The sequence below is a fragment of the Dama dama genome, chromosome 23 (assembly GCF_033118175.1).
Source record: "Dama dama isolate Ldn47 chromosome 23, ASM3311817v1, whole genome shotgun sequence".
NCBI lineage: Eukaryota > Metazoa > Chordata > Mammalia > Artiodactyla > Cervidae > Dama > Dama dama.
Window position 1 is genome coordinate 66077368 of NC_083703.1, and position 25335 is coordinate 66102702.

The window sequence follows — 25335 nt, forward strand, 5'->3', positions numbered from 1 at the left end:
CCGCCTCAGGTCCACCCCTTCGGGTGCCTCCCGCGTCCGGTCTCCCTCGGCCGCTCTGGCTCCTCTTAGAGGCCCCCGCTCACTGCCTCAAGGCGCCCTCTCTCAGGCCCGGCTGTCCCGGGCACGGGTCGCCGGCCCCCCGGCCCCTCAGCAACCCAGCTTTGATACCTCGGCAGCGTTTCAGCAGTTCCGAATCGCTGAAGCCACAGAGCCTTAGGAAGGAGCACACCTGCTTCGGGCCCCAGGTTCGGTGGTCCGGGTGCAGGTCGTGGCTCGGGGACGTCTCTGCGTCTGCGGGAGGGGAGTTTGGCGGCGTTTTTGGGCTGCCGTCGCGCCGGGACCGCTTGGGGGGATTCTGAGAGTCGGCACTCTGCATGGTTTACGCACACACACACAGTTCGCCTCAGCACACTCAAGAACCCCGGCGCCCGACCCGCGCGCAAGCGCACTCGCAGCTCGGTGCCGGCGGCGAGTCGGCTTAATACTGCCAGGCTGCAGGCCGACCGCGCAGGCGCACTGACAGCTCAGGCCTTAGGGCCAGACAGGCCGCCCACTTCAGTCCCCCAACCTCCCAGCCCCTGCGCAGGCGCGGTGACCGCCCAATGGACCGAAACCGCACCTAGGCATTTACGGTAAAGCCAGTGAGTAGAAGGAAAAGTGAGGATGGTGCTAATAGTGGGGGGCGGGGTTGGGGGAGCCGGCAAAGAGTGTGCCCAGTACATGCTGCTACGGTCCAGAGCAGAGGCTCTTCTGGTGAACTGAACTTCAGACTACCCCAGGTTTACTCTTGGCCATATTTCAGATGCCCTAAGCTTAAAGAAGATCCAGCCAGTCCATCCTAAAGGAGATCAGTTCTGGGTGTTCATTGGAACGACTTATGCTGAAGCTGAAACTCCAATACTTTGGCCACCTCATGCGAAGAGTTGACTCATTGGAAAAGACCCTGATGCTGGGAGGGATTGGGGGCAGGAGGAGAAGGGGACGACAGAGGATGAGATGGCTGGATGGCATCACCGACTCGATGGACATGAGTTTGAGTAAACTCCGGGAGTTAGTGATGGACAGGGATGCCTGGCGTGCTGCGATTCATGGGGTCGCAAAGAGTCGGACATGACTGAGCGACTGAACTGAACTGAACTGAGACTTAAAAGAAACCTGAAAAGTCATAAGGTTGCCCTCATCTTAATTAAGAGAAAAGTGGGCAGGAAGCAGAACTGGAAGATGCTGGAATGAATTCAAACCTGATGTAAAGCCGTCTGCTTGCACTAACAAGTTGTGCAGTGTTGCTGGCCGATTCGAGGGTCTTGGGGATGTCTGTCCATGAACTCTTAGCCTATCTTCAAGTCTCCATACACCAGCAGATGTCAGACTTCTTTCCAAAAGAATCCTCACCCCTTCTCTCCATCCCACCTCCCTGCCTAGAGGAAAGGAAGTGGACAATCCGATAAGTTAAAATTTATCTTCAAGGACTTTTACTACCTAGTGGTAGCTGCCTATGAAAATGGTAAGCATCTCGCCTTCATTCTTGCCACCCTGGAGCAGGACCCAAACTTACCTATGAATCTTGATCTCTACAGTTATGTAAAAGGATTACTACTGCTGCTACTAAAGCCGATACACCTTCCCATCAACCCAACCATAGACGCATCTAGGAGATAAAGGTTGAATGAGGCAGATTATGATCAAGCAGCATGAACCTGTCAGTGGTCTAGCAGTTGAGCCAAATATTTTGTGTACCAGGCACTGTTCTAAGGGTTTTGCAAGTACTAATTAAGCATCACAGCAACCTTAAGTGAAGTGAAAGTCACTCAGGTGTGTCCGACTCTTTGCAACCCCATGGACTATACAGTCCATGGAATTTTCCAGGCCAGAATACTGGAGTGAGTAGCCTTTCCCTTCTCCAGAGGATCTTCTCAACCCAGAGATCAAACCCAGGTCTCCCACATTGCAGGCTGATTCTTTACCACCTGAGCCATAAGGGAAGCCCGAGAATACTGGAGTGGGTAGCTTATCCGTTCTCCAGCAGATCTTCCCGACCCAGGAATGGAACCAGGGTCTCCTGCATTGCAAGCAGATTCTTTACTGACTGAGCTATCAGGGAAGCCCACAATAACCTTAAGATGTAAGGAATTGAGGTATGGAGAAATAAGTGATTTGCTCAAAGTCACCCAGCTAGGGAGTGATGAAGCCTGAATTGAAACAGGGGGCAATCTAGTTTTTCTCTGCCAGCAATTGCCAACAATTGCTTGCTAATGGGAATTCTGATACAAAATTATTTTATATTAGTTAACCCAAATTTTTCAGTTGCTCCCTTATCCCATAGACCCCTGAGGGAAAGTATAGAGAGGTGACCTTGCCCTCCTCTGCACGGAAGGACAGAAGGACCAGGGCCCAAAAGATATATCTTTAAACCTCAGAATATTTTGAGTAAAGAATGTTTTTCAAGACTTGTGAAACCAAAACCACAAGGGCAAGGGGGTCAAAGAGACAAGTAACATATATATGTGAAAGATATATATTTAAACTTGAACATGGCTGTTTGAAAATTTGTGTTCATAAGACTTGTGGGAAAACCTGCCCTGACACCAAGGTTTCCTGGACAGTAGAAGGTGATATAAGCAGGGTTTTAAGTTTAATCAGTTGGGTTTGTTCAAAGCAGTTGCTTTTGATAAATTAATTTTCTATTTGTTTTTGCTTGTTAAAGAGTATGATTTATGCCATAGTTATTATGTTTCCCCTAATCTACTTCGTAGGGCCCCTAAATCTTACACAAGTTGGTTGGTTTCTTGTGCAAGGTCACATGGCTGGTAAGTGACAGACTCTAGATTCAGAACTGACTCCAAAACTTGGATGGTTTCTAGTTTGCTGCTTTACTTCCACTTGGTCCTGGTGATTCTATTTCATACGGTCATTCCACAACCTGGAAACAAATGCCTACTAGACACAGGCCTTCTGCTCTGGTCATATTGAGAGAAATGAATATTTACACTCTCCTCTGATGTCAATCTCACCATAGTTAGAACTAGAAAAAAAGAACTCAAAGTTCGATTAATTTAAGGCCCATTGTTTAATGACCTTGAATACGCTCAGCAAGTCCTCCTTGCTCTTCCAAGCTAGCTTCGACCCACCCAGCTGAATTGGGCAATTTTATTCCTGGCAGTATTAACCTTGTGGTTTTACATCTCTCCACAACTTCCTCTTCAACCAGCACTGCTAGTTCTCATTGCCATCTATCACCACTCCCTCATCCTCTCTTTGAACCTAACCTTCTCAGGGACCTTGTTTGTTCCATCTGCCAAAATCACAAAGCAAGCCAAAATTCTTTTTTTAAAAAAATATATAGATTTGTTTGATAAAAATAATGCTCAAGAAAGAAAACTTGGAAAACAAAATGTGTATATACACACATACAGATCCAAAGATACAGATCCTGGTACATACAGATCCTGGTGCATGCCCCATAAGTCTTTTTCGGTTTCCTTTTTTTGTAAGTCTTTTTTTGTTCAATGAGTCAGATAATCTATTTGTGCTTTACTTTATATCCATAATTTCCAATCCTTGTAACAATGTCATTAGATAGGTATTATACTAGCTGATCTTCTTTGGTTATAAATATGTTCATTCATTCATTCCACCAATATTAATATTTACTGTGTACGTACTAATTTGTCTGGCACCTGGGACACAACAATGAACCAAAGAAACAAAAACCCCTGCCCCAGTGAAACATATTCTAGCTGGGGGAGACTGGCAATAATAATAATAGTCTAATTAACAAGAATAAAGTTAGAAGATGGTACTTTGGAAAACAATTTTTAAAGAGGAGTAGAGGTGGAGGATAGAGTCACAGTTTTGAGTAGTGGGGACATAATAAGACTTTTGAGAACATGACATTTAAGGAAACAGGAAGGAGAGGAAGGAGTCAACCCTTCCTCAACCATGAAGGTGTCTGGAGGAAAAGCATTCCAGACAAAGAGAACACCAAGTGCAAAGGCTTTTGAAGCAGGAGCATGCTGGGTATTAAGAAATAGCAAAGAGGCCAATGTGGATAGGCAAAGTGAGCAAAGGGGAAGTGCTAAGAGTTTAAGTCAAGGAGGGTGCAAATCATGTGGAAACATGAGGGCTACCAGCTGCAGGTGGCTTTGAGGTCCCATCTTTATGGCTTCATATCTAGAGATAAAAGAAAGCCTCTGCTCCTCCAGTTCAAATGTAAGGGAATGACTTCAACAAGTCTGGATTGCTTTCATTCCTGGACCAGTTGTGTTATGAAATGATTGACCCAATCAGGATGCATGTTACCCCTTGGGTTAGGGCAAGGTCTAGTATCAGGAAGAAGAGACTTGGTTTTGGACAAAGATTCTTGGTGTTATTTAAGAAATTTGAAAATGAATCCCAGGGAGGTGAAATGACTTGCCAAAGGACACACCTATGTGTTAAGTGCTTTGGGATTTGAACCTACGTCAGCCAGGTGATACTAGTGGTAAAAAAACCTGCCTGCCAGTGCAGGAGACATAAGAGACAGAGATTTGATCCCTGGGTCGGGAAGATCCCCTGGAGAAGGGCATGGCAACCCACTCCAGTGTTCTTGCCTGAAGAATCCCATGGACCAAGGAGCCTGGCAGGCTACAGTTCATAGGTTCGCAGAGTCAAACACCACTGAAGCAACTTAGCACACACGCACAGCCTTGAAAACCACTGTTTTGTTCTGTAACTTGAGCTGAGTACAAGTTCTATTGCTTTTAGGCAGTCACAGGGAGTGGCCAGATCTTCCTATAGAGTTTCACTTATGGTGACTTCCTAGGAGTGCCTCAGTGTTTGGGGTGGAGTGACCATGTATTTGGGAGTTAGGATGCTCAAACAACTTTTGAGGGAGTGACCAGACTTCAGTGGGTTGCTCCTGAGTAAACATAGTTCATTAATCCTTCTAAACTCATTGCTTACAGCCAATCTCCACTTGTATTTCAACTTTAATTCAACTTTGTCCTCTGTGGCTGGCTTTATCTGGAAAGGGAATGGTTCATCTTGGTGAGTACTCAGTTATGGGGAATTGGGTTTCTAAAGGCACTGCCACTGTTCAGAACTCCAGATCAATTAATATTTAAAACTTATAGGCCTTCCTCTTGTATATTTCTTTTGCATTGGACTAAAATCACCTGCAATGACTTAAAACTCTGTTGGTCTACTTTTGGCTTGTTCAGAATTTCAAAATTAGTTTATTTGTGTGCTCAACTGGAGAAAAGCTATAGTACAAAACAAAGAGAATGTGAAGCATATTTCAATTCATATTGTGAGGCCTCCAATCATAATGAATGAATCTGCTACTATTGCTTCCCCCTGAAAAACTAACTCACAATTATCTCAAAAGATTTCCAAGCTAGAAAAATCCTCTGAGGCTTCTGAGAACTCTCTCTTTGCAAATCTCCTTTTTTTATGTCCTTCCCTCTGAATATCTATCATAAAGCTCTCCTCATTGCTGTCCAACTCTTTCTGAACTTCCTTATTTTTTGTAACACCAAGCTTGATCCCCTGCAGAAGACCATCCATACTGTCCCTCCTGTAATGGCAGCCCATTTTAAAGCCAGGTCAAATGAGGATGGCACCACACCATTACATATATCCTCTGGACTAAGGCATATAAATCCACCCTTCAAGCACTATTAACTGGACATGCTCTTTAGCATGCTCTTTAGGATGTCCAATTAACAGTGACATGACAAAGCTAACCAACAATGTTGCCTGGGCAAAACATAATTTTTTTTTTAAATTTAGAAATCTCCCTAATATAAAGAAGTAAACTGAGGATAAAGTAGTTGAATGTGTGGATCAGCCTATGGTGTCATTTATAGTAAGTTATACCTTATGAATCCTTGTGAAAGTGGAAATGCAGTTCTAGAGGCAGTTCATATTTCCCATTCCTTTTCATCATTCCCCACATCTCCCCTGTTTATCTCAAAGGCTTGTAACCTCTCTGGGAACTCTTATCTAGACCATCTCCAATTCCTAAAATAAAAAAAATAAAAAAAAGTGGGGGGAAGGGAGAGAAGAAGACTTTTAAATATACAGCTGCTGGACTTCCCTGGTGGCGCAGTGGATAAGAATCAGCCTGCCAATGCAGGACACGGATTCAATGCCTGATCTGGGAAGATTCCACATGTCTCAGAGCAAGTAAGCCTGTGTGCCACAACTACTGAGCCCACGTGCTACACCTAGTGAAGCCCACACGACTTAGAACCCATATTCTGCAACAAAAGAAACCACCACAATGACAAGCCCATGCAACACAATGAAGAGTAGCCTCCGCTCGCTGCAACTAGAGAAAACCTGAAACCAGCAAGGAAGGAAGGCCCAGGAACCAAAAATAAAAATGTTAATAAATAAATTATTAAAGATAAATAAATAAAAATACAAGCTGCTATAGAAGTGCCTTTGCCGAGAAATCCAGTTTAAGAAAAGTTTTAAAACAAAAACTATAAGGCCTCTGTTTGCATCTGTCTGTATGTTCATATGTGTGTTAGTCACTCAGTCGTGTCCAACTCTTTGCGACCCCATGGACTGTAGCCCGCCAGGCTCCTCTGTCCATGGATTGTCCAAGCAAGGATACTGGAGTGGGTTGCCATTTCCTTTTCCAGGGGATCTTCCTGACCCAGGGATTGAACCCGGGTCTCCTGCATTGTAGGCGGATGCTTTACTATCTGAGCTATTAGGGAAGACCATGTTCATATGTGTCTATATATAAAGATGTTGTAAATATGTGGTATTTTTCCTACCTTTGGATAGTGCTGCTAAAATTAATCTGTATAGAGAGTTCAATTTCATCGGCTTAACACAAACAAGCACTATATAAATTAAGTCTACTTGCAGAAATGTAATAGAACCTAACCCAAATGTTTTTCAAGTTCACATGACCTAGGGTGAATCTTTAGGAAATAAAAGCTAGTTTAAGTTTGTTGGTTTAATGTAGACATTTCTTTAGCATTGCCAACATTAAGTATAACAGTTTTTAAGGAGTTTTTAAAAAATAAGTTTATTTATTATTTATTTATGGCTGTGCTGGGTCTTTGTTGCTGTGCACAATCTTTCTTTAGTTGTGGTGAACATGGGCCCTAGGGCATGTGAGCTTCAGTAGTTGTAGCTCATGGGCTCTAGAGCACTCTGGCTCAGCAGTTGTGGTACATAGGCTTAGTTGCCCCTTGAGATGTGGAATCGTCTCAGACTAGGGATTGAACCCATGTCTCCTGCATTGGCAGGTGGATTTGTAACCCCTGGATCACCAGGAAAATCTCAAGTATAACATTTTACTCTACTTAGGTTTACCAAAAGTCAAATAAGCTCATGTTATCTCTGTTGCAAAATTTGTCAGTCAGAAAAATAACTTAGGAGGATGACTGATGTTATCTAATGTCTAGTGAAGTATTTTAATAGGGGATCTAAACATGGTTGTTAAGAACAAATGAATTAAATGTAAATAAGTTGAGTTTTTAGGCAAACTTTTTAGCAATGATATATCTGCTTAAAATCCATGGGGTCACAAAGAGTTGGCTACGACTTACGCACTGAACAAACAACTTAAAATAGTTTCCCTGGGGGACTTCCCTGGTGGGCCAGTGGCTAAGACTCTGTGCTCCCAAAGCAGGGGGCCTGGGTTCAATCCCTGGTTAGGGAACCATATCCCACATGCCACAGCTAAAGATCCTGCATACCAGCAAGTAAAGATCCCATGTGCCGCAACTAAGGCCCCAGGCAACCAAATAAATATTTTAAATAAATAAAATGGTTTCTCAAATCTCATTGGTAACTTACACCCTTAGAGTTTTACTAAATTAAGTAATGAGTTAAATTTTAATTTAAATTCATTGAATATCTAAATCATTTCCAAATAAGATAAGATATTGAATTAATTACTGAACATAGACTTATTTTTACAGAGAAACTAAAGTATTTGATGCCAGTCTGAGAAATTTTCTATTTCTATGAGAAAGCACATTTCTAGAAATGATAAAAATTATTTATATTTGCCAATATACAGAATGCCAATGTAAAACATAGTTCATAATTGCTATTTAGTTCTTATTAATTTTCAAATTAAAGTTTTCTAATGATTTTTAAGTGGGGAAGTTAAAAATCTTAAGAAGGATTTTTAAGTTGGTGTTGGAGAAGCCTCTTCAGAGTCCCTTGGACTGCAAGAAGATCCAACCAGTCCATCCTAAAGGAAATCAGTCCTGAATATTCATTGGAAGGACTGATGCTGAAGCTGAAGCTCCAATACTTTGGCCACCTGATGGGAAGAACTGACTCTTTGGAAAAGATCCTGATGCTGGGAAAGATTGAAGGCAGGAGGAGAAGGGGATGATAGAGGATGAGATGGTTGGATGGCATCACTGACTCAAAGGACATGAGTTTGAGCAAGCTCCGGGAGTTGGTGATGGACAGGGAAGCCTGGCATACTACAATCCATGGGGTTGCAAAGAGTTGGACACGACTGAGCAATTGAACTGAAGGACTTTTTAAAAACTCTAATATATGTGATTAAAGCTAAATAAATAGACAAATAAGTAAAAACATCTCCATATGTGAGGAAAGTAGGATGTCTATTTTCCGTAAAAGAAAGTTTATGAAGAAGGAATCTTTAGAAAGGACTTTCATACCTGGTTAAGACTAGAAATGATTGAAATGAATTTAATTAAATGAGTCAATATCAAACTGGTAAAACTGTAAACTGGTACAAAATTGGAATTTGTTTTTCTATGTTAAAAGGACAAAGTTTTTTTTTTTTCCGTAATAGTCTGCCCTTCAAATAAGAGATTATGAAAGGTTTTTCTTTAACTTTAAGTAATATGTTTGGCTTTCTGCCTCTGTTAAAAGGACAGTTTTTTGTTTTCGATTTTTTTCCTATCTGTCTGCTCTTGATAATAAGAAATAAGGAAGATTTTTCTTTACCTTTAAGTAATATGCCTAGGGAAAAAAACAAAGATCTTGTGTCTTATCAAAATAATCATGTCTTTATCATATAATAACTTAAGTAATGCAAGTCGTCTTGATAACTAAGATTTGCTTAGAACTGTGGTGGTGGTTCAGTCGCTTAGTCATGTCTGACTCTTTGCGACCTCATGGACTGTAGCCTACCAGGTTCCACTATCCATGGGATTCTCCCGGCAAGAATACTGGAGTGGGTTGTCATTTCCTTCTCCAGGGGATTTTCCAGATGTAGGGATCCAACTCAGGTCTCCTGCATTACAGGTGTTCTTTGGCATTGCAGGTGGACTCTTTACCTCTGAGCCCTCTGAGAAGCCCAACCTTCCATATTTGACTGTGAAGTCTTGGTTATTTTGGCTAAAGGAATAACTAAGCATTGTTTCACAGTGATGTATGATCCTATTTGACTATTTTAAAACTTTTTGGATATTTTTGACAAACTTCCCCAAATCAAATTCCAAATGAATTCTTTTTGACTTAGAACTAACTTGAGATAAGAGACATTTCAGATGTCTCAGATTTATTCTCTCTCATTGTAAAGGAAGACATATTAAAGTAATTAGATGTACTTGATATGTTTAAATTGTAGGGGAAGAATTGTCAGATAAGTAATGTTTAGCCTTCTTTATGTTGTGTCTATGTGGGTATGTGTTTTAGGTGTTCAAGAAATTGTGTGAAATTCCTAGAAGTCTGATATGTCCTGACATAAAATGTTGTCTGTCATCAAATAGAGGCTCACACTAAAAGGACTGAGTATAAGGGGAAAGTCCTAGCTGACTTTCATGCAAAGGCAGCAGCAACAGAATATGTAAATATTGTGGCGTTTGTGGATGAAATCCATTCTGCTTCTTCAGAAGAATTGACCTCTCATTGTCAGTCTTTTCCTATCCTGATATCTTGTAACATGGCAACAGACTGCTCCTGAATCAGAGAAATTAAGATGGGTAAACACTGGATGTAAATTAAATTAACAGTGGGGGCTACAGGAAAACCAAAACAACTGCTTGGTACTTCCTGGCTTCCTGGCAAACTAATCTGTTGTTTTTTGTTTTGTCTTTAGTCTTTGCACTCCACCTACCATAGCACATTTATGATGACTAATCATTTAAGCTGCTGTGGTCCAAAGCACTGTCTTTGGTTTTGCTTAATCTGAGATCCACTCCTTCAGGAAAAAACAGACTGGTGACTGTATTTACTGGAAATGACACCTTAGCAATGATGTTCTCCAACCTTGTTGGAGGGGACCTTTACAAGTATTGTTAACTAAATTTGTGCTGCTAATCCTAAGGGCATTGACTCATGGATTCATGTTTCTCATTTAAAGAAGGCACTGTCTCCTTCCTGGATGTCACAACAAGTCTACAGACCTGAAAGCAAAATTAATCAGACAAAGGCCAGGATAATGAAGCAATGAAATCTGTTGTGAACAGCTTTCCCAAGATTCTGGACCAGATGGACCATCTAATGCAGGAGTCTCTAGCCTTCAGGATCTAATGCCTGATGACCTGAGGTGGAGCTGATGTAATAATAATAATAGAAATAAAGTACACAAGTGTAATGCACTTGAATAATCACAAAACTGGTCCCTGGTGCTAAAAAGGTTGAGAACTGCTGAATGTCATACAATTAATAAGTCATATGAAAAAACAAATAATTACTATGAATGACCTAATACCAGGTCTTGGAGAAATACTAAAAGGAATAATGATAGCTAAACATCTGGAGATGACTGACCACTCCAATAAGATTCTTCTTAATAAAGTTTTTTGAACTTTTCTTATTTTGAGTGCCTCTAAGTCTCACTTCCTAGATTACTCCTTGTTGCTCAAATATGGCCATAAACTTTCTAAAAACATACCTTTCACATAGACACCTTTCCCCCTCCTCTGTGTGACATGACTCTCTGGGAAGAGCCTTCCCAGCACAGAGGAAGTTGATGCTGATGCTAAATAACCAGATGGTTGATCATTGATGCCTCCCAATGAAAGATCTTGGTCAAAAGGGGGAAATGTCAAAGAAAAGTCAAAATGGAGTAGGTATTGCTAAGAGAAGTCACTAAGATGGAGCTGAAAGACCATTGAGGAAACAGGGCTTGTGCATATCTCAGCCTGGAAGGAAACTGAACTTTCGACCACTTTTGTCTTAACACAGGCATCCAGAACATCTGCCAGAAATTCGAGATACTTATTGACCTTACCCCAAAACAACTAGTGACAGCCTATTCCTTAATAACAAATGCTTCTTTATGTCAGAGTCAATGACAATTCTCACCCAAACACAAAACTCTAACAACGTTGTGGTATTTGTCTTGTAAGCCTCTGATACATTTTCTTCTCCTGAGCACTCTTTTGGTTTTTACCTAAAACTGTGTCTCCCGAACTGCAATTCTTAATATCCTAATAAAGTCTTTGTATGTGACCCAGAAGCACCTGTGCAGAACATTTATTATGTCACCTTTTCCCCTACCTCCATCTACTTCTATCCCACAACTAAGACTGTTACCAAACTGAACTTGGGTCCACTTACCTTTTGTGCAGCAAAACCAATTTATTAACACCTGGTTGTAGTGATGAAAGGGCTTCCCTGGTGGCTCAGCTGGTAAAGAATCCGCCTGCAATGCAGGAGACCTGCGTTCAATCCCTGGGTTGGGAAGATCCCCTGGAGAAAGGAACAGCTACCCACTCCAATATTCTGGCCTGGAGAATTCCATGGACTGTATAGTCCATGGGGTCGCAGAGTTGGACATAACTGAGTGACTTTGACTTTCACTTTCATAGTGATGAAAAGTACAGCTTTTATTGCAGGTGCCAAACATGGGGTATGGGCAGCTCATGCTCAAAAGACCCAAACTCTCTGATGAGGGGTTTCAGGGAAGAGTTTCTAAAGGCAAATTTTGGGTGAGGGCAGCAGAGTGCACATTTTTCTTCTGATAGGGGGATGGTGAGGTAATGGGTTATGTTCCAGGAATCTTGTGCTCCCCATGAAGTCACCATCCTCCACCTGGGTGGGGAGACTTAGTTCCTGTAAAAACAACTCAAGATATGTATTGGATTGTTATGTATATCTCTTGAGGAAGACTTGGGCCTCTCTTATTGCTGCACTCTTGTCCTTACTTTTCTATTTAACTGCTTTTCATTTGTTTCTTCATTCTCTCATTTCTCTAATAGGTAATTGCTTGAATCTGCCCTTTGGAACTCAGGGAAGATCTAGAAGGCCGAAACCTTTTTCCTACAAATGAGAAATGGAGGAACATGGAAGAGCTTTTGTACTCAGGAGGGCTCGGCACTGTCCTGCTCAGTTTTTAGACCATCCTACTTATCCCATAAGCACTCCAATCCTTCTGCCTTCAGGGAGGCAGATCTGAGACTTGTTCTCCCATCTCTTCACTTGGCTGTCTTGTGTATAAAATTTCTTTGACTGTAAACCTTGGCGTTTCGGTATTTGGCTTGCTGCACATTGGGCAAATGGACCTGATTCAGTAACACTAACTGTGCTAGCACCTTGATTTTGGTTTTCCAGCCTCCAGAACTGTTGAGAAAATGAATTTGTTGTTTAAGCCACCCAGTCCATGGTATATTGTCACGGCAGCTCTAGCAGACTTGATACACACCTCCAACATGCTTGTACTATGTGACAACCACTGCTGGAGATGATGTCCTGAGGTCGGACATTTTGGCTTAGTGGTTCCCAATGTTTGGGCCCCAAATTTCTGACAACTATGGAGTTGGTTACAACCAAGAACCCTTGTGCTATTGCATAGCATGCAAAATAAAGTCTCATACATACTTGTCTATTTCTCCACTCTAAGTGTGCTATCATTTATCATATTTATCATTTATTACATTATCATATGATAATAAATATCATACATTTATCATTTATCATATTAACAAAGTACATATTAATTCAAATGTTAAGGAAGGCTTTGATCTTTTTAAAAATATTCTTTCCTCAAAGTTAAATATCTGTTACATAGTAATCCTTCTCATCTAAAAACATGACCCTTATCTCAAGAAGGTCTAAAGGCATTTTAGTGTTTGGGAGTTGTTATAAATACGGTGATTGACAAGGAAAATAGTTTCAGAATTTTTATTAAGGTGAGGTGGGGCAATGCAGGAGACCTGGGTTCAATCCTTGGATCGGGAAGATCCCCTATAGAAGGGAATGGCTACCGATTCCAGTATTCTTGCCTGGAGAATTCCACGGACAGAGGAGCCTGGTGGGCTAGAGTCCATGGGGTTTCAAAGAGTCAGACACAACTAAGCAACTAACACTTTCACTTTTCTTTCACTTTTCACTTTAGAGCCAATAAGCTGGGTGGGACTGGATGGTTATCTTTAGAGTTGCATTTGAAAAACAAATATGTAATAAGTCCCCTACATATAAACCTTCAAATTGCAAACTTTCAAAGATATAAACCTGGAACTTCCCTGGCAGTCCAGTGGTTAAGACTTCATCTTCCAATGCAGGGGGTTTGGGTTCAATCCCTACTCAGGGAGCTAAAATCCAACATGCTTCGTGGTGAAAAAAAAAACAAATGTAAAACAGAAGCACTGTTATAGCAGATTCAATAAGGACTTTAAAAAAATAGTCCACATCAAAAAATCTTAAAAAAAAGAAAAAGACTCAAATGTGCATTTGCATGTCCAAACATGGAAGTTAGTTCATGTGTCTGGTGTCCATGGTCACCTGTGTGCGTCCTCTATAAGTGGTTATGCTTTTGTGTACTTTACTGTACAATTCTGTATAGAGTACAGTAGTACAGTATTTTCATTTCAAGCCCAGGATGTCTGTAAGCAAGCGAAAAGGAGTGGTGATGTAGCTGGTATTGCTAAGAAGCACCAAGTGAAAACAATGGAACTTTCTGTGCAACACAAGGAGCTTACTAATGAAGGCCTGATGGAATTGGAGGCCCAGAGGAAGGACGATTAGAGACAAGAGGAAGAAGTAGTAACTGAAGAATGGAAGAGATTCATGACACAGGAAATGGTGAGGGGATTTTCCTTATTTGAGGAGGCACTGTTAGTTTCTGAGGCACAGGAGCTGAATGTAGAACAGTGCATAAAGGATGCAGCAGCCTTTCAGAATGCAATCCAGTGCTACAATGTCATCTACAATGAGAAAAAAAGAGCTACTACCCAGTCATCACTGGACCATTTTTTCAAGTGGGTTCAGTTCAGTTCAGTTGCTCAGTCGTGTCCGACTGTTTGTGACCCCATGGCCTGCAGCTCTCCAGGCTTCCCTGTCCATCACCAACTCCCGGAGCTTACTCAAACTCATGTCAAGCGGGTAGATAGAGTTGAATCCAGCAAGGAACCAGAACCTGTGCCATCAACGTCAGGCATGAGTGAAACTACAGCTTGCCCTCCTCTTTTTGCGGATGATCCTTCAGCTCTACCATCTCCCACCCTCTCTCGCTCCTCCAGTCAGTAACGCTTGCCTGTTCACTCGATGCCAGCGCCTCTATGCCAGGCGTTGTACTGCACTACTGTACTTTTTAAGGTACTGTGCTGTAAGATTAGGGATTCCCTGGTGGCTTAGATAGTAAAGCGTCTGCCCGCAATGCAGGAGACCCGGGTTCGATCCCCAGGTCAGGAAGATCCCCTGGAGAAGGAAATGGCAACCCACTCCAGTACTCTTGCCTAGAAAATTCCATGGATGGAGGAGCCTGGTGGGCTACAGTCCATGGGGTCACAAAGAGTCAGACTTGACTGAGCAATTTCACTTAACTTCACTGTACTTTATAAGGTACTGTACTGTAAGATTAAAAATGTTTTATTTTTGGTCTGTTTTTTACATATTATTTGTGTGAAAAGTATTATAAACCTATTTACAGTATAGTACTGTATAGTCAATTATGTTAGTTGGGTATCTAGGCTAACTTTGTTGGACTTATGAACAAATTGGACTTGCAAACACATTCTTGGGATGGAACTTGTTCATTTGTAGGGGACTTACTGTATTGTATTTTCCTATATTGTGAGTTAGAGTATGCCAATATACACAGTAATGTTTAAGATACTCTTATTTGGGGGACTTCCCTGGTGGTCCAGTGGCTAAGACTCCCCACTTCCAATGCAGGGAATGCGGGTTTGATTCTTGGTCAGGGAACTAAGATCCCACATGCTAAAGCCAAAATAAACAAACACAACCAAAAACAAAACAGTAAGATGCTCTTATTCACATATTTTCAAAAGACTGAGGAAACGTCAATTATCCCTACTAATGAGAAGTATAATTTACATGTAAGGCAGCTTTAGGGGACTGAACATTCTCCCATCTAGTGTGCTCTGAGTATCTGGGAATAAACTGGCACTGCATTCTGAGCAGGAGAGCAGGGTTCCTTGAAGAAAAAGACCCTTTTCAGTGCCAACCTGACTCAATTTTCAGGATGTTGGTGAAAGCTGATGGTAAGATAGGAAATTTAGAGAACATGTAATAAAAGCAAGGAATCTAGGGCTCCCAAGAGGCAACTGGGAGAGAGGGTTTGGAAGTGACGGATTGGAGTGAAGGGAGAAGATTGTTACTGGACCACTTAACAACCCCTGTCCATCCCCAAATATTTATTGTGAGCAACTTTTTTTTTTTTTGTGAGCAACTTTTTGGATGGAAAGTTTTCAACAAGTTGAATTTCCTGTGTGTGTGATGGGGCTGAGATCTATTCCAAAACAGAAAGAAGAAGTAAGAATGTTTCCCACAGAAAAAAGAGAGAAGTTTAAGAAAAACAGTTGGCACTTCCCATAATCTGTCACCTCAAGATTAATATCAAAAGACACAGTTTTGAAAAGTTAACAGATTAGAATTGGGCTGCAGTCCATCCAAGGGTGAATGGATAAACAAAATGTGGTCAATACACATAATGGCATATTTAGTCATCTTTAAAAAAAGAAGGAAATTCTGACACATGCTACAACGTGCATGAACCCAGAGGATATTATGCTAAGTGAAATAAGCCAATCAGAAAGTAGTCAAAATAAGAGAAACAGAAAGTAGAATGGTAGTTGCTAGGGGCAGGGAGGGACAGGGAAAAGGGAGCTGTTGTTTAATGGGTATAAAGTTACAGTTTTGGAAGATGAAGAATTTTTGGAGATTGGTTGCACAACAACATGAATGTTAATGCCAGTAAACTGTATACTTAAAATGATTAAATGATCAGTTTTATGTTACACATATTTTACCACACAAAACCCCCCGATTTCACTGAATTTTTAAAAAATGGACTATAGAACCAGAGTGTTTGGGTTTGAATCTTGTGACCTTGGGCAAGTTACTTAAAATCTCTGAGCTTTAATTTCCTCCTCTGTAAACAGTTTTGTTATACGGTTTTATGGGAATTTGGTGTGGCACATAGAAAATGCTTAGTACATTTTGTCACTCAGTACATTGTTCAGTTACTCAGTCGTGTTTGACTCTGTGTGACCCCATGGACTGCAGCATGCGAGGCTTCACTGTCCTTCACCATCTCCTGGAGCTTGTTCAAGCTCAGGTCCATTGAGTCGGTGATGCCATCCAACTGTCTCGTCCTCTGTTGTCCCCTTCTTCTCCTGCCTTCAATCTTGCCCAACATCAGGGTCTTTTCTAATGAGTCAGCTCTTTGCATCAGGTGGCCAAAGTATTGGAGCTTCAGCTTCAGCATCAGTCCTTCTAATGAATATTCAGGACTGATTTCCTTTAGGATTGACTGGTTTGATCTCCTTGCAGTCCAGGGGACTCTCAAGAGTCTTCTCCAACACCACAGTTCAAAAGCAACAATTCTTCGGCTTTCAGCTTTCTTTATGGTCCAACTCTCATATCCATACATGACTACTGGAAAAACCATAGCTTTGACTATGTGGACCTTTGTTGGCAAAGTAATGTCTCTTGTTTTTTAACATGTTTTCTAGGTTTGTCATAGCTTTTCTTCCAAGGAGCAAGTGTCTTTTAATTTCGTGGCTGCAGTCACAAAGAGTTGGACGTGACTTAGTGACTGAATAACAACAACAAATATGCCCCCTTGTTCATTGCAGTATGTACATGCTTAGTACATGTGAGACATAATTATTATAAAAAGCAACCTGGGGACTTCCCTGGGTGGTCCAGTGGTTAAAACTCTGTGTTTCCACTGCAGTGGGGGGTGTGGGGGGTGGGGTTTCAACCCCTGGTTTGGGGAACTAACATCCCACATGCCAAGAGGCCAAGAAAACCACCAAAAAAACAACAGAGAAAGCATCACTAAGCTTCTTTCTTCAGTTCACTAATTCAGCAAATGTCGAGCCCATACTTCCTTCAATGAATCATTCAATACTCTGGGAAAACTACAGAAAAAATGTTCCACCTACATGGTGCTTCATTCACTAGTGGTGGATTCAGATAATACATGAATAGATTATACATTCTGGGAAGAAAAAGAAAACATGCTAAGTAACAGTATAGGAAAGGCTGGGAAGTGCTATCAGCTGACACTTGAGCAGAGACCCAAATGAAGTAAGGGAGCCTGTGGGTACTCCATTATGTAATGAATATCTGATGTTTTAGCCAACTTGCTTCATAATATTACAGATTAAATAGTGTCTAATTCTTAACTTTGCAAACATTAGACTCACTAAATTTATTCCAAATGCCAGTATCTAAAACAAATTCAACAAAGAAATAAATCTAAAACCTTTTAAATCTTTCTGTATTTTTTCCTTGAAAGTACTAGATTTAATAGAAAATATCACACTGTAAAACAAGTCCATTGATTCATTAGGTTAAGACACAATGACAGGACTTCCCTGGTGGTCCAGTGGTTAAGAATCCATCTGCCAATGCAGGGGACATGAGTTCGATTCTTGGTTGAAGAAGATTCCACATACTGTAGGGCAACTTAGCCCATGCGCCACAACTGAGCCTGTGCTCTAGAGCCTGAGAGCTGCAACTACTGAAGCCTGAATGCCCTAGAGCCTGTGCTCCACCACAGAAGCCCCCGCAGTGAGAAGACCCCGCTCGACTCAACTAGAGAAAGCCCACATGCAGCAACGAAGACCCAGTGCAGCCAAAAATAAATAAATCTATAACAATAAACTTAAAAAATGAAACAAACAAAAAACCAGAACGATAGCACAATCACGTATAAAAGCTGAAAATGAAATGCTGGTACCAAACACAGCAGTTAAAGACAGGCCTGAGCCAGGCTCTGAACGACCGTTCCAGAAATAGAGGCAGGAGCGACTTCAAACAGGCACAAACACTGGAAGGAGGAGGAGGCAGCTTCCAGGCCATCGAGGCGTAAGAGGGAATATAGACTCATCCTGTGAACAACGAGTGAAGGGTAATGGGGCAAAAGTGTACTTCCTGATGTTTTGGGAACATCAGACCACACCACACAGACCTGGGAGGTTAGAAGGGCAGAACATTTTAAGTGGAGAAAGGATATTAGACAACTGTAGAAGCACTTGATATATTTCTTGGCACTCAACTCTTAGGGACACAGAAAACACATCTCTCTGGTATTGTTTCTAAACTCATAATTAAGCTATTTCCCCTGACCCCATACCCCTGGCTCAACATAACACTGAATATTGGTTGTGTCTGTTGCCCCCATGAACTTCCTACCTACGAATGAGTGTATATAAGAGAGGCGCTACAGTGAGACCTTGGAACAAAACACAGGGTCTCTGCCCTTCTCCTGGTGCTAGAGCGTCCCCGAGGGATAGGAGTCTGATGAAGCTGGGCCCCTTGAGGCACTGAGTTCATAGGCAAAAGCCTTCTCTTTAGTCCCACCCACCCGAATCCTCTCTCAAGGAGGCCTCTGAGTTCATGGAAAGGCCAACTGAGAGAGCAGAAAAAAACAGCTGGGCAAAGTTTTCCTAGCTGGGGAAAAACAGTGAGGGAGAGTTTTCTTCCCATGGCACATGTTACTGACTAAAGGGACTGCTGCCTTACACTGATTTTAGACATTGAGTTTGTTCCTTAATCCGGAACAATGATTCTAAAACAAGGGGCAGGGCTACCCAAGACAAGCTCTTAAGACTTTCCAAAGAGGTTTTCTCCAATACACATAAGCCCCAAACTCCCTCTCAATTGAGAATCAGTGCATGTAATGATAGAAATTCCTGACGGGAGTATACTGTACACATGAACAGTGTTAGAGGCACAATAAAAAGTTAAAAACCCCGAATCTGTGGGGCAAACATCAAAATTATGTAGTGATTTTTTTTTTTTATTAAATTATAAATTAGCTGAATTCCATGACTGGACTCCACACTGCACCACTAAGAACAAGTTCACCCATTTAGCTAGTAACCATACTAGATTAAAGATGAAGAATTCTGTCTTCCTAAAGACAATCTTCAGAGAGACCCACCTGTCCCAGTGAGGTCCTTGAGACTACAAGTAGCAGCAGCTAATCAGTGTATGGCTTCTTAAAAGGCTGGCTTTTCTCTATTTCTTTCTCTTTGATATTGCACAGGGGTCATCAACTTGGTATGAACAAGCTTTAAATCTCTGAAATACTTGACAATCTTCACTTTCAACTCCAGGGTGGCATCCTCATCACACATGAGCACCATGTGGGGATGCTGTAGGAAGACAAACGCGGTCCACATATAATTCACTCCCTCTTCGATGGCAGAGCAAACACCTTGTGAGCCCCTGAGATGAGGATCACCACCTCTCTAGCACCCATGACAGTCAGTGCCCATGCCCACTGTCAGGGCCATGGTGGGCACCTTGGTGAGATTACCACTGAAGAACCAAGCACTGGCCAGTATAGTGTCCGTGGCCAGCATCTTCACATGGGTCCTGGACAACAGACTGGAGCCTGACTTGTAAAAGGCAATGTGTTCATCAAGGCCCATGCCTCCAACAAACAGACCTGCAGCCTTGATCATCTCTTCATGCTCAGCCTGTAGGCCAGCTGCATTCCCATCCAGAATTTGGGTGTCTTCTGGGTGGATGTCAATGTGTTTGAGGAAGGAGTCCCACATGAAGGACTGGTAACTCTCTCAGTGGTCTCAAGGAAGGCCCACACACTCATCCATGTTGAAAGTCTTCCATATTGGAAGGACAGGTCTTCATTCTTACAGTACTCAATCAGCTTCTTGTAGCAGCCAAGTGGGGGTGCTCCCAGAGGGGAGCCCCAGTGTAAAGTATTTGTCTGGTCTTGCACTAAACTGGGTGATGCAATTCCTGATATATTTGGCTGAGTATTCACTGGCCTGAGAATAGTGGTCCCGAATGTTGTGCTTCATCTTGTCGAGGAAACCTCCCGCAGTGGCTGCAGTGACTGTGCTAATCTTTCCTTGTTTAATGATAACATAAGTAATTCACTGGCTGCCTGCTCTGGAGCCCACACACCACAAGTAAAGAATCCGTGCATCACAGTGAAAAGATCTTGCATAACACAATGAAAATCCTATGTGCCGCTACTAAGATTCGATACAGTCAAACAAATACTAAAAAAAAAAAAAATCCTTTGGAACACAAACATTAATACTGTCAGAGAGGTAAAATTTAGACATCGCAAAAAGGATATAGTCTTCCCTCATGGCTCAGTAGGTAAACAATCTGCCTGCAATGCAGGAGACCTGGGTTTGATTCCTGGGTTGGGAAGATCCCCTGGAGAAGGAAATGGCAACCCACTGCAGTATTCTTGCCTGGAGAATCCCATGGACTGAGGAGACTGGCAGGTCCATGGGGTTGCAAGTCGGACACGACTTAGCAACTAAACCACCACCACCAAAAAGGATATATGAAATTACATATATGATCCATTTTTACTAATACTTTAAAAATATATAATACATTCACTGAAAAAAGTCTAGGAAGATTCACATCAAGAGGTCACTGCAAAAAAAAAAAAGAGGTCACTGCAAGCACAGTCATTATGGAAAACAATATGGAGGTTCCTTAAAAAACTAAAAATAGAGTTGCCATGTGATCCAGCAATCCCACTCCTGGGCATATATCTGGAAAAGATGAAAACTCTAATTCGAAAGGAGCAAATACTGTTGCAAAGTCCAAAAGACTTGCTTGATGCAGAGTTGCCACAAACTTTCAGTTAAAAAAAAAAAAAAAAGCAATTATCTGTGAAGAGCAATAAAGCAAAGCACAGTAAGATGAAGACTGTGGTGGTAGTTATAGAATCATACATAATTACTAAAATTCACCAAACTATACACTTAAGATGGGTATATTTTATTCTATGTAAATTATGCCTCAATGAGGTATGAGCTGGAAATGAGGTATGAGCTCATTTCCTCGATGAGCTGGAAAAAAATTCAACATAGTATAAAACAAGATTTACACAATTTCCTCAAGTGAAAAAACATAATACATGTTTTTTAAATTTGAAAAGATGACCTCTGGTTGGTGGGAATACAGTTTTTATTTTTTTGCTTATGTATAATCTAAGTTTTCTACAATGAATGTTATTTTCCATAATTAATTATTTCCTAAAGTGATGGTGACCAAACTGAGGTGAGTAAGCAGTTAAGTTCCACTTGGTTTGGTGAGACAGTGCCAGGGCAGATGTTTGCACCCAGATCTCTGTATTCCTGATTACTAGACAGGTACCTTCTGAGCTTCCTGGGTAAGAATAATAGCCTGGGATGCTTAACAAAGCTGTTTGTGTACTACACTTTATTTTTGTGTGTGTGTGTGTGTGTACTACACTTTAAATCTGCATAGTTAATAAACCCGCAAAGGTGATTCTTACCATGGGAAAATTTGATGGAACCACTGACATAGGTAGAATCTGAAACCTCAGGAACATTTTCTTCAACATATTAAGGATCTATCATCAACACTAAATAATCCCTCGTGTGTATTAGTACCCTACCTGGAATCTATTACCATGAATCCTTCCTGGAAAGTCATCTTCTTTATAAAGCCATCACTGACTAGGACTCCATACCTGCTCAGTTGGGTAACCCTTGGTGGTTTCTTTTCTATCTCCACTACTAGGACATTGAAACACAGAGCTCTTCTTGCCCAGGTAAAAGTTCACTTCATTCAGGGATTGGCACAACTGATACTAGGGCTGGATAATTCTTTGTTGTGAGCCTGCCCAGTACAGTGGAGGATGTTTAGCAGCATCTCTGGCTTCTGTCTGCTAGCTACCTACTGGGCACCACCTCCCATGCCCAGTTGTGACAACCCAAAATGCAAAGATGTCATTGTCAATGTCCCTGGAGGTGGTAAAATTAACCAAGTTAAAAATGACTAACTGTCTCTCATCAGGCTAAACATCCTCTAATCAGTCCTCCACATAGCTTCCAGATTTCTAAAACTTGCTGTTCAAAGCACAGTCTTTGGCCTAGCAGCACTGGTGTTAGGTAAGAGCTGGTTAGAAAAGCAAAATCTCAGACCCAACACCAGACTGCATTTTTTTTTTTCCCCCAGACTGCATTTTTAACAAGATTAACAATCCTGGTGATTCCTATGCTCTTAAAATTTGAGAAACACTGCTAGAAACGTCTCTGACTTGCTTGAGGTTAAATATCACTTGAAACAGAGATTAACAAAATTCCTGAAGATTTCATTCCTTTGGTCAAGGGTGGGGCCTAGGAGTCAAGTGTCTCAGGTAATCCTTATCTTTGGGCAAGTTAGGGAACTGCTGCTCTAAAATAAACATCAGATTTTATCATTATCCACGTAAAATTAAAAAACCACTTTGGGACTTTCCGGGTGGTCCAGAGGCTAAGACTCCATGCTCCCAAAGCAGGGGGCCTATGTTCAATCTCTAGCCAGGGATCTAGATCCTACATGCCGCGCCTAAGAGTTCTCATGCTGGGTCCCACAGATCACAACAAAGATAGAAGAGCCCATGTGCTGCAACTAAGACTGCCCCCCCCCAGCCCCCCCCCCCCCCCCCCACCTTGTGTGCAAGCTCAGTCATGTCTGACTCTGCAACACCATGGACTGTAGCTCACCAGGCTCCTCTGTCCATGGAATTTTCCTGGCAAGGATACTGAAGCGGGTTGCCATTTCCTTCTCCAGAGGATCTTCCCAACCCAGGGACTGAACCTGCATCTCCTGCACTGGCAGGTGGATTCTTTTCCACTGCACTTGGGAAGCCCTGCAACCAAGACCCAGCACAGTCTAAATTAAATAAATACTAGAAACAAAAAAAACACACTTTAGTGGCCCCCCCTTGACCTATATACCAGTGGTTCTCACCTTAGGTACTCACCTGTTGTTGTTCAGTTGCTAAGTCATGTCCAACTCTTTGCAACCCCACAGATTGTTGTATGCCAGGCTTCCCTGTCCTTCACCATCTCCTGGGGCTTGCTCAAACTCACATCCATTGAGTCGGTGATGCCATCCAACCAGCTAATCCTCTGTCACCCCCTTCTCCTCTTGCCCTCAATCTTTCCCAGCATTAGGATCTTTTCCACTAAGTTGGCTCTTCACATCAGGTGGCCAGTGTATTGGAACTTCAGCTTCAGTATCAATCCTTCCAATGAATATTCAGGGTTGATTTCCTTTAGGATTGACTGGTTCGATCTCCTTGTAGTCCAAGGGACTCTCAGAGTCTTCTCCAGCACCACAGTTTGAAAGGATAGGTTCTTTGGTGCTCAGCGTTCTTTATGGTCCAACTCTCACATCTGTACATGACTACTGGAAAATCCATAGCTTTGACTATACAGACCTTTGTGGGCAAAGTGATGTCTCTGCTTTTTAACATGCTATTTAGGTTGGTCATAGCTTTTCTTCCAAGGTGCAAGCGTTTCATGGCTGCAGTCACCAATGGCAGTGATTTTGGACTCACCTAGGGAGTATTTAAAAATTCTAAAGCTAGGTTGTTCCCCAAACCAATTAAATCAGAAACCTCTGGGGGGAGAAGCCCATTCACCGATGTATTTTTTAAAACTCCCCAGCTGCAGTCAATGTTGAGAACCATTGGAAATGACCAAGCCTGAGCTCTCTAACCTGCCTTAGAGCCCAAGTAAGAAAGGCCCCTTTCTAGCCCTCTTTGCACTGCACTTTTGAGTATGTACACTTCCTTTCAACCTCGCTGAAGTATCTACAATTCCTAAACCTACAGTACTTTCATGCCTCTGGGACTTTATACTGGTTGTGCTCTCTGTCTTCTACTGCCCTGGCAGTTAGTCATCCCTAAGGACTAAATTTGGAGAAGGAAATGGCAATCCACTCCAGTATTCTTGCCTGGAAAATCCCATGGACTGAGGATCCTGGTAGGCTACAGTCCATGGGGTCGCAAAGAGTCGGACACGACTGAGCGACTTCACTTCAAGGACTAAGTTACCATTTGGCCCCCACTTTAGAGTGATTTTGGTCTTCCCTGTTGCTCAAATAGTAAAGAATTTGCCTGCAATGCAGGAGACCCAGGTTTGATCCCTGGGTTGGGAAGATCCTCTGGAGAAGGGAATGGCAATCCACTCCCATGGACAGAGGAGCCTGGTGGGCTACAGTCCATGGGATCTCAGAGTCGGACACAACTGAGCAACTAACACTACTACTTACAGAGTGATTTTAGATTCCCTGACACAGCTGTTCAGGCAGAGTGAGTCATCCACTCTGTGCTAACAGCATCCCTCTCTGTGTAGTGCTGTACTACTATGCTTACACCATTATATTAATGGACTACAAATACACCTTGAGGACAGGAACTATGCCTGCATCACTTTTATATCCCTAGCACAGAGCAAAGGGCCAGGCATAGAGTAAACAGCCAATTAGGTTTGTTGATTTAGTGAAAGTAGTGTAAGGAACAAAACAAAAACAAGCAGGAATATTACCATCTTTAAAAAACTGTTTTTTTTTTAAATTTAAACAATCTAACCACATAATTACTTCCCTGGTGGCTCAGAGAGTAAAGCGTCTGCCTACTATGCAGGAGACCCAGGTTCGATCCCTGGGTGGGGAAGATCCTCTGGAGAAGGAAATGGCAACCCACTCCAGTACCCTTGCCTGGAAAATCCCATGGACGGAGGAGCCTGGCAGGCTACAGTCCATAGGGTTGCAAAGAGTCGGACACGACTGAGTGACTTCACACTCACACTCACTCACAACCACATAATTAGAGGGACCTCCCTGGTGGTCCAGTGGTTAAGAATCCATTTTCCAATGCAGGAGACATGGGTTTGATCCGAGTTGGGAAGATCCCCTGGAAAAGGAAATGGCAACGCACTCCTGTATTTTTGCCTGGAGAATCCCAGACACAGGAGCCTGATGGGCTACAGTCCAAGGGGTTGCAAACAGTCAGATGGACAGGACTGAGCAACTGAGCATACACGCACACATGCTGCAGGGCAACCAAGCCCCTGCTCGTCACAAGGAAGACTGGTACAGCCAAAATTTTTTAAAAATGAATTAAAAATATCTTGGGACTTCCCTGATGGCCCAGTGGTTAAGAATCTGCCTTGCAATGCAGAGGAC

At 42.2% G+C, this 25335-nt stretch overlaps 1 protein-coding gene, 1 long non-coding RNA gene, 1 other non-coding gene and 1 pseudogene across 4 annotated transcripts in view; 2 read left to right on the forward strand and 2 right to left on the reverse strand.

The window, feature by feature from the left end:
• The window catches only part of SAMHD1 (SAM and HD domain containing deoxynucleoside triphosphate triphosphohydrolase 1), a 55243-nt gene extending 54765 nt beyond the window's left edge, over positions 1-478 (reverse strand). The window contains exon 1 of one of the 2 annotated variants that reach the window (XM_061127216.1): positions 169-476. In XM_061127216.1, the coding sequence (XP_060983199.1) occupies positions 169-376 (208 nt within the window). In that variant the 5' untranslated portion in view covers positions 377-476. Of the gene's footprint in view, positions 1-168 lie in introns of both variants that reach the window. The other variant, XM_061127219.1, reaches the window with a different exon arrangement.
• A 99-nt stretch (positions 479-577) lies between these two features.
• LOC133045088 (uncharacterized) lies at positions 578-12747 on the forward strand. Its single transcript, XR_009690116.1, has 3 exons — positions 578-1504; positions 4944-5025; positions 12141-12747. It is a non-coding gene; the product is annotated as an uncharacterized LOC133045088 (long non-coding RNA).
• Positions 12748-19206: 6459 nt separating this feature from the next.
• LOC133044464 (glucosamine-6-phosphate isomerase 1-like) lies at positions 19207-20277 on the reverse strand (annotated as a pseudogene).
• Positions 20278-24751: 4474 nt separating this feature from the next.
• TRNAS-ACU (transfer RNA serine (anticodon ACU)) lies at positions 24752-24823 on the forward strand. Its single transcript has one exon. It is a non-coding gene; the product is annotated as a tRNA-Ser (tRNA).
• The last annotated feature ends 512 nt before the right edge of the window (positions 24824-25335 follow it).